The 14,277-nt window shown below is 58.4% G+C and overlaps 1 protein-coding gene across 3 annotated transcripts in view; it reads left to right on the plus strand.

Moving 5' to 3' along the window:
• The window catches only part of STK32B (serine/threonine kinase 32B), a 161,979-nt gene that overhangs the window by 141,702 nt on the left and 6,000 nt on the right, over nt 1-14,277 (plus strand). For all 3 annotated transcript variants that reach the window (XM_045183054.2, XM_053923389.2, XM_024573815.3), the window contains 3 exons: nt 8,530-8,633; nt 9,632-9,748; nt 11,611-11,736. In XM_045183054.2, coding sequence (XP_045038989.2) covers nt 8,530-8,633; nt 9,632-9,748; nt 11,611-11,736 — 347 coding nt within the window. The remainder of the gene's footprint in view (nt 1-8,529; nt 8,634-9,631; nt 9,749-11,610; nt 11,737-14,277) is intronic.

The following is a 14,277-nucleotide window of genomic DNA, read 5'->3' on the forward strand; positions in this document are numbered from 1 at the left end:
CACCCCACGCTGCCTCGCTTCTCCCTGCTTCCTTTTGCACAGGAGTCACCAGGCTTGTCACTGTTGCTGGTTCATTCCTACCCACTTACATTTTGGGGTTTGTGAGGACAACATAGTCCTCACCAGTGAATGGTGCCCGGGATGCACAGCTAGCTGCGCATCTGCTCTGCCAGTTTTCTACGTGGGTGGGCGGAGATTTGAACACTGTGTCGTCACCTCCCCCGAATCCGCCGCAGAGTCGTTCTTCTCGAACTTGCTAAATACATCCAACACATGAAGTTTGGCAACAACTAATGGTAAAAATGTGACTTTTTAGCAATTACTGTGCCAGGCATTGCATTAAGTGCTTTCCCTCCATCACGCTCACAAACGTAGGTGGGCTCAAAGCTGGGAGAAGTTGGGGGACTTGCACAGGGCGACATCGGTGGTGACAGGCAGACCCAGGTCAGTGCGAACACCAGAGGTGCACCCGTGAGGGGGTCCTCTCCCTCCACATAGTCCCCTTGGGACCCCAGTAAGGCTTTCACTGCTGGAGGTCTTTCTGAAGTCCCATTCCAGAAGGATCCAGAGCTGGGGCAAGTCTGTCTAGGCAGGTCACAGACTTCAGATTCAAGAGAGATGAAAAGGGCAGGAGGGTGGGGTGGTGGAGGTGTCCAAGCTGCCCCCCAGGCGTCTGGGGCATGCAGCGGGGCAGGTTACGGCAGTGTCCTCTGTCTGGGGTGGGGCAGGGATGAGCTGGAATCTTTGGTGTCTGCAGGAACCCCACAACAGTCTGGCCCTCCAGGCCTCTGGACGGGGGCATGGCCGAGATCTGTGGATTGGGGGCAGTTTCCAGCGCTGAGGTGCAGAGAGCTGAGGCAGTGTGACCCAATCACTCTGGGAGGGCGCAGGAGGAGGAGCCCCGATTCTGAGTCCCAGGGGACATCCTGCTGGAGGGGCAGGGAGAGGCTGGAGGAGATATCTCTGCAGAGGTGGCTGAGGAGAGAGCGATGATGTAAAGAGGAGCTCCCCTTGGGCCCCCGCCACCCCGAACGTGAGTTCTGAGTTCTTTGGGCTGGCTCCGCAAGCAAATTGATCTCCAGGAATGCGGGTCCTGGCCTCCAGGAGAAGTTCAAGACCAGGTGGCACCAGCCCTGACCCTCTGGCCTGCTCTGCCAGCGCACACAGTGGACTTTCCTGGCACCGAGGCAGCAACTCTGCTCAGGCCACATTGGCCCTGCCCCCCGACGTCTCAGGCAGCCATGTCCTGGTCGCAGCCTCTGGGGTAGAGGACCCATGGTGGCTTGGCTGGCCACTCTCCACAGGGACCCCACCTGCAAGAGGCAGCATAAAACCAGCACATATTGTGACCCTACAGCATGTCTGTTGTCGCATTTAACCCCAGAAGCAGCTCCACCGGAGGGTCCTACGTGTCTGCATTTCACTGATGAGGAAGCTGAAGGCCAGAGAGAGAGATGCTGGCCAATGAAGGGGGCAGAGTTTGAAGCCACGTCTGTCTGGGTCGGTAGCACATGCTTTTGCTGCTCTGACACACCGCCTAGGGACACCGGGTTCCCCCTGTGTCACAGAGCCATGTCCCTTGGACAAGAGAAAGGAGTCTTGTCCCAGCTGCATGGAGGGCTCAGGGCTGCTGGCGCCCTTCTAAGTAGAGAAGCTTCAGTCCTGAATGAATGAACGAAGGCACAGGTGGGGCTTATGGGATCCAGAGGGCAAAACTGAGTCTCCGAATGGATGTGTTTGCAGGCCCGGTCGGAGTGGCAGTACCAGGCAGGGAGGTGCCCAGGGGAGAGATTGGGGTGCCGGCGGGCTCCCTCAGTGAAGTCAAATCCACCAGGTCCTGCATGTCCCAGGGCTGTCGTTTCCTGACAACGTCACCTGGCAGGTTTGTTGGTTTCGCTCACTCGAGCTGTTCAGTTTAAAGGCCCAATAAAAGTTCCCGATTGTTCCAAACACGGGTTCAGGGAACAGGCTGATGAGTGAGCTCCCAAAGGTGGCTCATGAAGGGTGATCCTGGAAGAAACATTTGCACAGAAGTGAGTTCTCATTCATTAGAAGAGCAGATGGAATTCGCAATCAGAAGAAAAACATCTCTCTGAAATGTGCCCGATGAGAGGTCAGCACTGGCCCCACAACTGCGGGGGGCTTCCGCGGGTATGCGCCTGAGATGGAGCGAAGAACCGAGCCTTCCCTCCGCAGACAGTTTTGGAGTCTTGTAGGCACCAGGCTCAGAGGGGTGGTGTGCCCCGGCCTCAGGCTCGCTGTCTGGTGGGGCAGACCCATGTGTAGGGGCAGGTGTCAACAGGCCACGGTCAGGACGGATTCCCTTTCTCGGGGAAACTCAGAGTTTGCTTGTTGGGTACAGATAAGGAGAGGCCACTTCCAGCAGAGGGAACAGCCAGGGCAGAGGATGCAAACAGCGTGGTGTGCTGGGGGAGCCTGGCGGTTCAGTTATTTTATAGCTTAGAGAGCAAGAGGTGGTGGGGAGGGAGAGGTGAGACAGGCCGAAGTGCGAGGGTCTTGAGCGCCTGCTAAGAGCCTCGGGAGGCCACGGGAAGTTCAGTGCTGACCACAGTCAAGATCAAACCCATGGGGTCCGCCTCATGTGTGACCTTGGGGATGCAGATGGGTAGCCAGGCTTGCCAGGGCAGGGCTGGGTGACGTGGGTTTTACCGGTCTACCCCTTAGCGGCTAGGCGAACTCGGGTGAATCTCATCACCTGACCTGACACATAAAAAGAGCTCAGCATGGTGAAGGTCCCAGCAGGGTGGCTTTCCAACCTGAAGGTCCTCACCTGAGAAGTGGGATTAGCGGTGACAGAGGCGGCCGGCCTCAGTGGGCCGTCTGTGAGGATTCAAGGAATGGCTGTGGAAGGCACAGAGCATGACGCCTGACCAATAGCGCACGCACACTCTGGTGGCTGAGACACCCTTGCCGCTGTCACTAGGCTCAGCCCTGGGAAGCAGAGCCAGATCCGACACACCCTTGCCTTACGGAGCTCCCAGTCTGTGAGGGAGACAGACCCTAAACAAACCCCAATTCATACTGGAACTGGGTGCCCTGGGGAATGGTGGGTGCTCAGGAGGAGCATGGGGCTCGTGCCTCATCGGTGCTCATCAAATGCTGGTTCCTTTCCCCAAGGACCCACAGAGAGCAAACAAGGGTGGTTGTGGAGCCACCATGGCGTTGCTCATACTCTCCTGTTGGAATGGTGGGGGCTGGTTGAGTTTGCAGCCCTGCGGCCCAGAGAAAGTGATGGAGCCAGCATTCCCAACCAGGCCAGCGAGGCTCCAGTCCTCAATGACTTTCCTGAGAACCTGTCATCAACCCATCCATCCATCCATCCATCCACCCACCCACCCACCCATCTATTCACCCATCCATCCATCCACCTATCCATCCATCCATCCACCTATCCATCCACCCATCCACCCATCCACCCACTCATCCTTCCATCCACCCACTCATCCTTCCATCCATCCATCCATCCATCCATCCATCCACCCATCTACCTATCCATCCATCCATCCATCCATCCATCCATCCATCCACCCACCTATCCATCCACCCACCTATCCATCCACCATCCATCTACTCATCCATCCATCTACCCATCCACCCACCCATCCACCTATCCATCCATCCATCCATCCATCCATCCATCCACTTATCCATCCATCCATCCATCCATCCATCCACTTATCCATCCATCCATCCATCCATTTATCCATCCACCTATCTATCCATCCACCCACATGTCCATCTATCCATTCACCCACCCACCCATCTATCCGTCCACCCATCCATCCATTGGCCCATCCATCCATCCATCCAACAGAGATTTACTGACCACCTTTTATGTGCCAGGCAGTGTTCTAGGGGCCAAAGATGCATCTGTGAACCAATAGACAATGTTTCTGTCCTCACTGGTTTGGCTGTTCGTAAGGAAGACAATCACTTTAAAAACCATCAAACTGATAAACATATAGTTTGAAGTGTTTATTTTTGAGGAACAAATTTCCTGCAGTAAAATGTATGCTTTTAGCATATAATTTTATGAGTTTGCACAAACACCTACAGTCATATAACCAGCACCACAGCAATGATATAGAACATTCCATCACCTCCAGAATTCCCTCATCCCCACCCCCAGCAGCCAGTGATCAGTTTCCTACCCCTACTGTTGTGACTGTTTCAGAAGGTCCCATAAATGGAGCCATATTGTCTCTAGCATTTGAATCTGGCTTTTCTCACCTAGAACGATGTGGTTTACAGCGAGATCTACACATGTCATCGTGTGTCTCGGTCCCTTGTTCCCTTTTATGGCCAAGCAGAGCCCCATTGGGCGAACACACACAGCTGGTCTGTCAGTCACAGCCGAAACAGTCACTGAGCTGTGACTCATGATTTTGAATAAAGCCACTACAAACATTTGCACACAGGTTTTTTTAAGAACACACGTTCTCAGTTCTCTAGAGTAATTACGTAGCAGGGGAATTCCTGGGCTATATGGAAAGTCTACATTTAACTTCCTGAGAAACTGCCAACACGTGTTCCGTGTTCCGGAGAGGGCGGTCCACTTCCCCCACCCCCACACCCACCCCGAGCTCCGCCTCCGCCCAGTGTGGACCGGCCCTGTGCTTGCTGCTGTTTCTGCGAGCGTTCTGAGATGTAGGCAGCAGGTTTGGTTTGCCATTCCCTAATGACTGATGCTGCTGAGCAGACTTTCATTTGCTCTTTGCCGTCCCTGTGCCTTTGTTGTGAAGCACCCTTTCGGTCACTTGCCCAGGATTTACTGGATCGCTTGCTCTTTCCTGACCAAGCTCTTTGAGAGTCTTCACCCACACCGGCTGTAAGTCCTTTCTCAGGTGTGTGTTGTTTGTGCGTTTTCAACCAGCCACTAGTTTGTCTTTCTGGCATCTATGGAGTCGGAAAAGCAGGAACCTTCAATGTTGATAAGGTCCAATTCTTCCTTTATTGATCTTACATCTGCTGTCACTTCTAAAACTCTTCCTCGCACGAGGTCACGAGGGCTTTTCGCCTGTTTTTCGGGTCGAGGTTCGATGCTTTGGGGTTTTACCCTGGGAGCCACATTCATTCTGGGGTCATCATTGAATATGGCGCGAGGTGTAAATCTGGCTTCCTCTGGGGGCCCCTGGCCCCCCTGTTGTTCCAGCACCATCTGTTGAAAGGACTGTCCCTTCGCTTTGTGTTGAGGGGGTGGGGGGAGAACCCAGCCCCTCTCAGCGGGGTCTGAGCCCCTTCGGGGTTCTTGCTGCCTGGTCACTCTCAACATGCCTCTTCTGGGGTAGGGCTGAGAGGGGGGTGCCACCTCCAGCTCTAGGCCTTCCCATGGGCCTGCGCTCAGAGGGTCACTCCCTGGCCCTTCGGTCCCTGAGCAGCAGACCTCCGTTTCCCATCACCTGACACCTGCAGGTCTGTTCGGGGCTGAGGGGGAAAGGGGAGCCCTGTCCTCTATCTTCAGGAGGCTCAGTGCCCAGGGGCTCGGGGGCGGGTCCTTCTCATCGGTCCTGCCCTCTCCCAGCAGCAGGGAAGCCCCCAGTTGTCTGAGCCCAGGTGGCTTGTCTGCCCTTCCCCAGGGGTAGGGGGTTGCTTCTCTGGTCCCTCCCCCGCGCCCTTTGTGGGGACAGTCTGCATTGTTCTTCCTCCATCAGCCTGGGGCTGCAGTCCCAGAGGGTGATGTCCACAGGACCCTTTGCTGCCGCCACACTGACCCGGAGGCCGTGGGCTGGACAGGCTCTGGGGCCTCAGTGGTGAAAGAGCCAATTGTGCATTTATTAAGTGCCTGCTGTGTACTTGGCTGAGCCCCAGGCCCTGGGAGGGCAGGAAAGTATAAGGGTGTGCCAGAACCCAACCGATCCCAGGTCTCCCCCATCACTCCTGGCAGTCACTGCAGCGTCGGAGAGAGGACTCTGGAGTCAGAAACCAGGGAGAAACTGCCCCGCTCTGCCATACTGGCCGGATGACCTGGGGCACCGTCCCTGCCCCTCATCCATGTCCCACGCTGCACAGCAAACCCACAGGCGTGGTGGCTGGAAGCAGTAGGAGTCACCTTCTCACGCTCTGGGGCTGCACTTCCTCCAGAGGCCACAGGGGAGGGTCCTTCCCGCCTCTGACAGCTCCAGGTGGCTGCAGGAGTCCCCGGGCCTGTGGTCACATTGCTTGTCTCTGCCCCCTCCCCTGGCCTTCTCTGTGCCTCGGTCTCCCTCTTTTTCCTCCTACAAAGACATTCACCCCTACGTTTTATCTTGAGACCTTCACCCCCATCATATCTGCAAAGACCCTATTTCCAGATGAGCCCTATTCACGGGTGCTGGAGGTTAGCACCTGGACACATTTTGGGGGGACGCAGTTCAGCCTGCTACACCCCTTTGTGCCTCTACTACCTCGTCTGAAAAGTGGACATCATCAGAGCGCTTGGCTGGCTGGGTGGCTGGGAGGGCGTGGAGAGGCCGTGAGCGTGGTAAACCCTTCACTAGCACCTGGCGCCCTGCGGTCGCACCTGGCACCCCGCGGTCGCACCTGGCACCCCGCGGTCGCACCTGGTTCCCTGTGGTGCGCCAGCTCAGTCACCCGCACGTGGAGTGACGGGTGTAGTGTTGTAGCCGCGCTTCAGCTCTAAGTCCATATGGCGCTGTGATTCCGGGCCACCAGAGCAGTCATTTTTGTGGCATATGGATTATGACATAAATGTTACATTCTATCATCAGCCCCAAGTGTGAAGGGGAAGAGAGAATGTCACCTTTTACAGGCTGCAGACATCTGTCACTTGACTGCTTGTGACAGCCGGGAGAGAATCCGTCAGCTGCTGTTTCTACCCTGAGCACCGGGTGGGCTCGGGGCTGGCGGGCATGACAAGGGTTTTCAGGGAACACCTTGGCACACAGCCGCTCCCCTACTCACGGGCACATCCCTGCCTCCCGCTCAGTCTGAGCACGTGGGCGGCCCAGCTGCTGTGGGGCCCTGGGGACGTCCACAGGGACCCATGTGACTGCTTCTCTTGGGAACCCTCAGCCCAGAGGAGGATGCATGTGCAGATGGTGAGGCGGGGAAGGGGGCTCAGGGTGGGCCCGGTGGGATGACGAACAACAGCACAGCTCAGGGCCAGCGGGTCCTAGGAAGCCTCAAGTTGCTCCCCGGATGCCAGATGAACAGGTGGGGCCCACAGCATTAAAGTCAGGCGGATCTAGGACGGATAAGAGGGAGAGACAAAGAGATGCTGAAAATGCAAAACTCAGGGTCTGGAGACTTAGATCATGAGGCTGCAGGGGATGAAGTTTAGGAGGGTCCCAGGCTTCTGGGCAACAGGGGGACAGTGGGGAGGCTAAGCATGCCAGGAAGGGGCGTGTGAATCAGAGCTCTGCTAATAAAGATCCTGCCTGAGATTCCTGCAGCCCTCAGCATGAGTGAGCCCGGCAGGCCTGGGCGTTGTCTTTCTGAACCCTCCCAACCACTCTGAACAAATGGCTGTGTCCCACTTCCAAAACTGAGGCAAAGAGCTGGGCCGCGGGTGGGATCCGTGTCCAGAGGCCACCCCAGCGCCTTCCCATCGCTACGCCGTCTGAACACCGGTCTGACCCCAGAGTCCGGGCACCTCTGATCACAGCGTGTGTGGTTCCCCAGGGGAGACTCCGGCTGCTCCGACAACTGTGAAACAAAATCATAGCTACAAACGAATTCCCTGGAAATTATACACATTTCACTACATTTTCCCGGAGGCCAAACTGAGCAATTAGAGCTCAGGGTGCACTCCTGGCCCAGTGAGGTGGGGTGAGGCGACAAGATGAATCCCCCACTCTGCACCTCCATCCTTCGCTTCTTTCTAACAGAGGTGAAATTCACATAACAGAAGGAACCGCGTTAAAGTGGCATTTCCGTGCCACTGAGCGCATTGACGATGTCGTGCGGCCGCTACCCCTAGCTAGTTCCAGACCATTGTCATCGCCCCCTCCCCCAGCGCCCGGCTCCCCCAGCCTGCCTTCAGTCCCTGGCATTACCGACCCCAGGCTTTCGGGACAGGCCCCACGTCTGCTGAAATAAACTTGTTCTGAGATGGCAGCAGGCGCCAAGGGCTCTAAACAGCCCTGGTGGCCAGGCCGCCTGGCCTGGTGTTGCTGTCAGAAGCAGAGTGACCTTCACCGAAGTTCTCAGCCCCTTGGGTGTGGCTTCTGCCTCTCAGCTGAGACCTTGCCCGCCCATTTCCCGTGCTGGTAGGGTTCACACTCCACCAAATGCGCCGGCTCCAGGGGCTGCCCCTGACTCTGCAGAGTAGTCAGCCCCCACCGCACATGCGAGGCACCCACAGTCCTTCTGCCCAGGTGGTCACACCGGTGTTTCCCATGACTCCTGCAGCTTTTCTGGAGCCAACTCCTCACTTACGGGGGGCAGGAAACCCGTGGCGTAGCATATGGGGTACTGGCCTCGCGGTTCCGCCCCCACGTCCCCTCCCTAAGGGGCGGAGAGTGTGAACCGAGACACACGGTGACGTTCTCTCTGTCCTGTCTTTGGCAGCCCCAGAGGTGTTCCAGGTGTGCGTGGACGGAGGCCCCGGGTACTCGCACCCCGTGGACTGGTGGTCCCTGGGCGTCACGGCCTACGAGCTGCTGCGGGGCTGGGTGAGACGTGCGTCTGCGAGGGGGCCGCGGAGGCGGGAGGCGCTCAGGCCGCACCGGGCTGGCGTGGAGTTGACATGGCATTCTGCTGGGACAGTGCAGGGTGGCGGAAAGGAGCCCTGTGTGAGGGGTGAGCCCTGGGTGTCAGCTCTGAGGTCCCTGAGCATTAGCAAGCTTCTGGTCCAGCCCCTGGGATGTCTGGAGGCAAAGGTCACGTGCCAAGGTCAGCGGCTGATCTGTCAGCTCAAAACACAGGAAGCCACTTGGCCTGGTAGTCCTGAGTGCCGGTCTCGAGGTGCCCACAGCACAGTGCACCTTCCTCGTGTTCCACGGGGTGTAATCCACGGGTGTGCCACCTTTCTGTCTGTTCCCGTCTCCCCGAGTCCCCAGCTCAGTGTCCTGGGGCATTCAGCACGTGTTTTCCCGTTATTTCATTCCAATGAAATAGCCAAAGATGGCAAAGGGAGCTGTGTGACAAGGAATAATCCCCCGCTTTGTTGGAGCTAGAAGAATTATGATAAAGTAACCACTGACCCATGTGGGGCCAGCCAGTCTGGGAAGTGTGGGCTGTGACTGAGGTGTGGCTGGGCATCCAGTAACGAGAGCCGGCCCCTCCAGACCCTACCCCAGTACCCCCAGTGCCCTCCTGAGCCAGGAGCGGGGCGGGGGGGGGGGGGGGGGGCTCTGGAGTTAGGCCGTTGGGTGTGGATCCTGCCTCTGCCACTTATCGGCTGTGTGACCTGCTCGAGTCACTTAACCTCCCACGGCCTTAACAGAGCACCTGCCAGCCAGTGCCCGCACTGCCCCACGGGCCGGGTCACTGGTGGCCCATGGGTCCAGGCCACCTGCTCTGCTGTGAAATGGGAACACCCAGAACTACCTGAGGGAAAGAGGAAGCCGTCCCCGGTGGCCGCACAGTGCCAGCCGTGGTCTGCCCTTGCGGCCTCCTGTCCCCATCAGTGGCACCGGCCCTGACTCTGCCCATTGTCCTCCCTCCGCAGAGGCCCTACGAGATCCACTCGGCCACGCCCGTCGACGAGGTCCTGCACGTGTTCAAGGTGGAGCGCGTGCACTACTCCTCCACGTGGGGCACGGGCATGGTCGCCCTGCTGAAGCAGGTAAGGTGCTGCCACAGGGCATCCTGGAGGGAGCTGGCCAGCTGGGGACCAGGAAATACAGCCGGGGCTCTAATTCGCCTTCAGGGCCACCAAGCCGCTGGGCATTGGAGTCCCGGCTCTGGCAGCAAAGCCGTGGGCTCTTTCACACCGCCACAAGCTCCTGATACGTAGAAATACGTAACGCAGGTGGCTCTGTAAATGTTTGCTACAATCGGCCTTTCAATGCACCGAGCTTTAGGGAATTGGGTGTCTCCTGACTTTTTGCAAGAACTGCTGCTATTATTAGCACAGAAGCTGTTCTCGGAGTGCGGTCCACGGACCTGCGCTTCTGGAGAGGCAGCCCCTCTGCTCCCCCTCCATGCACGCCCCACCTCCGACCCTCTGAATCAGGAACCTGGGGTGGGCCCGGGCATCTGTATTTTCCTAAGCTCTCCAGGTGGCTGTGAGGCCCGCCCGAGGGTAGGGGGTCACAGTGCCCTCCTTTTGAGGCTGGCGTTCAGCTCCGGTCACTTGGAACCCCCCACAGAGCTGAGTGACGGTGCCAGCACTGGAGGGTGTGGGCCAGCATTGGTCAGGGGGCCGTGGTGGCCCTGCTCATGCGACCCCCACACACCCAGTGGATTTACACCGAGGTGGGGTGTGATCCCCACAGTAGAGCTGAGGAGACTGAGGCTTCGGAAAGTGAAGGGCTCCATCTGTGCCAGGGGTGTTAGGGGCGGAGTTGGGGTCTTGGCCAAGCTGTCCGCACTCCGCGCCCAGCCCCACCCCCACCCCGCTGTAAGGGACACACTGAGTGACTAAGGGGTTGACTTGCTTTAGAGCAGATTCACCGTCTAGTCCTTAGAAGTCAGAGTCCTTAGCCTGACCAATCACCGAATCACGGGGAGCCCTCCACACCCGCCAGGGCCCTCCCCGCCCCCCGCAGCGAGTCAGCGGCTGCCCTAACCTCTGAGCCCCAGTGGGGCAGTGCAGTGGGGTCTCTCTAAATCTGCTCCGCTCACGTGGGGGCAGCCCCTAAGGAGAGGCTGCCAGGTCAGCAGACATAGCCCCGCGGGGCGTCTCTCACTGGGCGGTGACTTGAGCCCGCTCGCTGCAGGACAGACCAACTACCAGGGGGCTCTGCCGCCCCCTCCTGTCGGCAGCCCTTCCCATCCCCCATGAGTCTCATCCTGGTCGTGACCTGGACACGGAGGGGTAACCGCCCTGCTCCCGGACCAGCACATAGCACCCAGCGGCTCCCACGAGGCCACGGGCAGTGCGGTGGCTGTCCCAGGGCGAGGACGCCTGTCCTTACAGTTGTAGCCCTGGCGTCCTTTGCACTCGATGAGGCAGAGTGTGGACAGGCAGAGGCCTGTTGGGGTGTGAGGCCGCAGTCTACGGCTGTCTTTATACTGTGTCGCACTTATTAGGAGAAATCTGTTTGAGAAGAAGCTGAAAAGTGTCCCCTTGGCTACCAACGAAATCAGGGCATCCGCCACAGAGGTCACCTCATACCAGCCAGGGTGAATTTGGTGACACTTTGTATGCCCCATTTTCAAGCCGAAAGTCCTAAGATGAGGTGGCTGGTTCTTTTCATTTTTAATTAGAAGCCTCTGCAGACACCATTGAGGGCCAGCGTGTCACAGAGCCATAGTCCCCAAGGGCAAATGAGTCCCTGCCCAAAGAGTCCCTGTCTGGGTGACCTTGTGGAAGCAGCCTGACCTCTTGGTCCCTCCCTGCTATAAAGAGAAGAGCGGGCAGGGCATGGCACGGCTGGAGTGTAAAAAGCAGAGGCCCCTCAGGTTCCCACGCCGCCGCCCTCAGAGCCCTGCTAAGCTTGGTGGCACTCGGCTCAGGCAAGCATGGTCGCCCTGTGCCCCCAGCTGCTGACCAAGGACCCCGAGAGCCGCCTGTCCAGCCTCAGTGACGTCCAGAGCGCACCCTACCTGGCCGACGTGAACTGGGACGCCGTGTTGGAGAAGGCACTGACACCCAGCTTCGTGCCCAACGTGAGTGGGGCCCCGTGTGATGGCCCGCAGCCCTCGGCAGGGCCCCGGCCTTGCTTTCCCAGAGGGCCCCTGTCGCTGGCTTCCCGAGCAGCGAGGTTCACGTTTCACTGAGATTCAGCACAAGGGCACAGAAGCTGGCACCATGGGGACCCATCACAGCCCTCAGACCCAGCAAGCCTCCACCCGGAGACACACTCACGTGCGTGCACACTCACACCACAAGTGCAAAAGAGCAGAAAAGACCTGTTGAGGCCCCCAGGCGGGTAGGTGTGGCGGGGTCCCCGACTTCTCAGAGTGGTGTTTTATGTCAGATTATTTTAAAGACTCTGTTACTCCATTTGATGCAAAAATGTTTCCCCAGATTGGTTTCTACCAGAATCCAAGGTTTCAAGACCCCCTTTCGCAGACAGTGGTTGGGACACATGGGCCCCTTCCTGAGTTCGCGTCCTCCCCCGGCCCGTCTGTGCCCTGGACTCGCTGCTGGGGCAGCACAGCCTGGTGACACGGGTTTCTTCATGGCTCTCCCAACAAGCAGACCCTGCGTCCCTGCCCGGCTAGGCTGGCACCGTGTCCTTGGAGGTCTGGCCCTGCGGTCCTCTGAGCCCACCCTTGCCCCCACCTCCCTCCCGGCCAGGCTGCAGAGGTGCAGGCCCAGGGGTCACAGAACCCTCTGCCTCTGTGTTCCGGGCCTGGGCACCCGCCACTTCATGGCTGTCTGGTCCTCTGTCCACCTGCCTAGACCACTCTCCTTAGGGACCCACCCAGAGGACCTGCTCCCTCACCTCAGGGCTGCCTCTGGTTCCCTGCCCCCTCTTGTACCCTTCAGACAGTGGGAGAAGCAAACGGGGTGTGGAGACCGGGTGCCCCGGGCAGGCCAGGCACAGAGTGGCTGCTCAGTCACCGCCCTTCCCCTTCATCCCCCTGTGGGAGTTGGAGGGCTTTGCCGGGCCAATGTCAGCTGTGTGTGTGAGCGTGTGGTGTGTTTTTGTGTTGGATGTGAGCGTGGGGTGTCTTGTGTGTGTTGGGTGTGAGTGTGGTATGATTGTGTGGTGTGTATGTGTGTGTGTCATGGCTGTTTTCATTAATGCACCCACTGGAGGTCACATTCGGTGCCCGTGGCTGAACGCCCACGCTGGCGATGGCAGAGCAGTGCGCCAGCGTCTCTGCGCCCTCTCCTGCCACGTTCTGGCCAGTCCATCGGGACCCTGGGACCCTGCTGCGGTCCTGTGTGTGGGGCGCAAACTGCCTGGTTCCTTCCCCCCCTTGCTGCCTCTTAGCCTTCCCAGGGCTGTGTGCAGATGGCCTGGGGGACACGGGGCCAGCACGTGGCATCGTCTGCCAAGGATGGTTACCTGCTTGCCCTTGCAGCCCCTCATCTGCCGCTCCTCCCCAGCCCCGTCCAAACACTCACACACACTCTCAAACACTCCATCACATGCATACTTACTCTTGCACAAACATACCCTTATATATGCACACTCAGTCCCACACAAACACTCATGCAGAGGACCCGAGCTTCCGTCACACCCAGAAGGAGCCTGCAGTGCGCCCTCTGGCCATGCTGTTCCTTTGCTCTGTACCTGGCCACACGCTGTTCCCCCTTCCAGGGACGCCGTTCTTGTCCATGGGGCAGTCTCCCGCCTCCCACCCCTCCTTCCAGACTCAGCATGAAACACAGCAACCCGCCCACCTGAGGGTCTTGGGAACGGGTTCTGCACAAAAGGCAAACATAGGTGCCGCCTCCATGGGGACACTTCCCGGCCAGCCCCTACCTCCCCCGCAGACTGCAGCCTCACTGGTCACCCCACTGCAGAGGTGCCCAGGTTGACGTTTTGGTGCGGCTGCCGTCCTCCTGAGACTTCCAAGTGGGGACCATGCTGTGCTGGCTGGGCTCTGCCAGAGCAGGGGGGCCTGGAAGGCACGGAGGCCTCCAGGGGCTGCTGATCAATGAGCACGAGTGAATGAATGAATAAATTAATGATAACAGCCTGCGGGCAGAGTGTGTTCGGGGTGCCGCACCTCGCACCCAGGAAGTGAGTCTGTCAGGAGCCTCAGGCTGGGAGACTCACCAGGATTACTCAGTGAGAAATTGGCGGGACCAGGTGACCTCAGGCAGTCTGCACCCGGAGCCTGCCTTGGAATGAATGAATGAATGAATCAGTGAATGAATGAATGGCAGATACATCAGGCCAGCAGACTCAGGCCTGAAACCCAACCTGCTCATTGGGAGAGACTGTACCTCCAGAGCCGCTGATGTTCTAACCGTGAGGCTTTGCTGCCTGGGCAGCAGCATCCGGAGCCTCAGGGCAGACAAAGGCCGCCTGCAGTTTGGGATCCCAGGTCTGGAAGGCAGGGAGACCCGAAGGCCTCCTGACCCCAGTGGGTGGGGCCACAGCCTGTGGGAGGGCCAAGCGGGGCCACTGGCTCTGGCCGCAGCAGGAGCAGACAACCAGAACTGGAAATTGGGAAGAATTTGATCAGAAATGGCATTTTCGAACTGAACAACTAAAAACGGTATTTATAGAAGAGAGTGTTGGCATG

The sequence above is a fragment of the Desmodus rotundus genome, chromosome 4 (assembly GCF_022682495.2).
Source record: "Desmodus rotundus isolate HL8 chromosome 4, HLdesRot8A.1, whole genome shotgun sequence".
In the NCBI taxonomy this organism is placed as follows: Eukaryota; Metazoa; Chordata; class Mammalia; order Chiroptera; family Phyllostomidae; genus Desmodus; species Desmodus rotundus.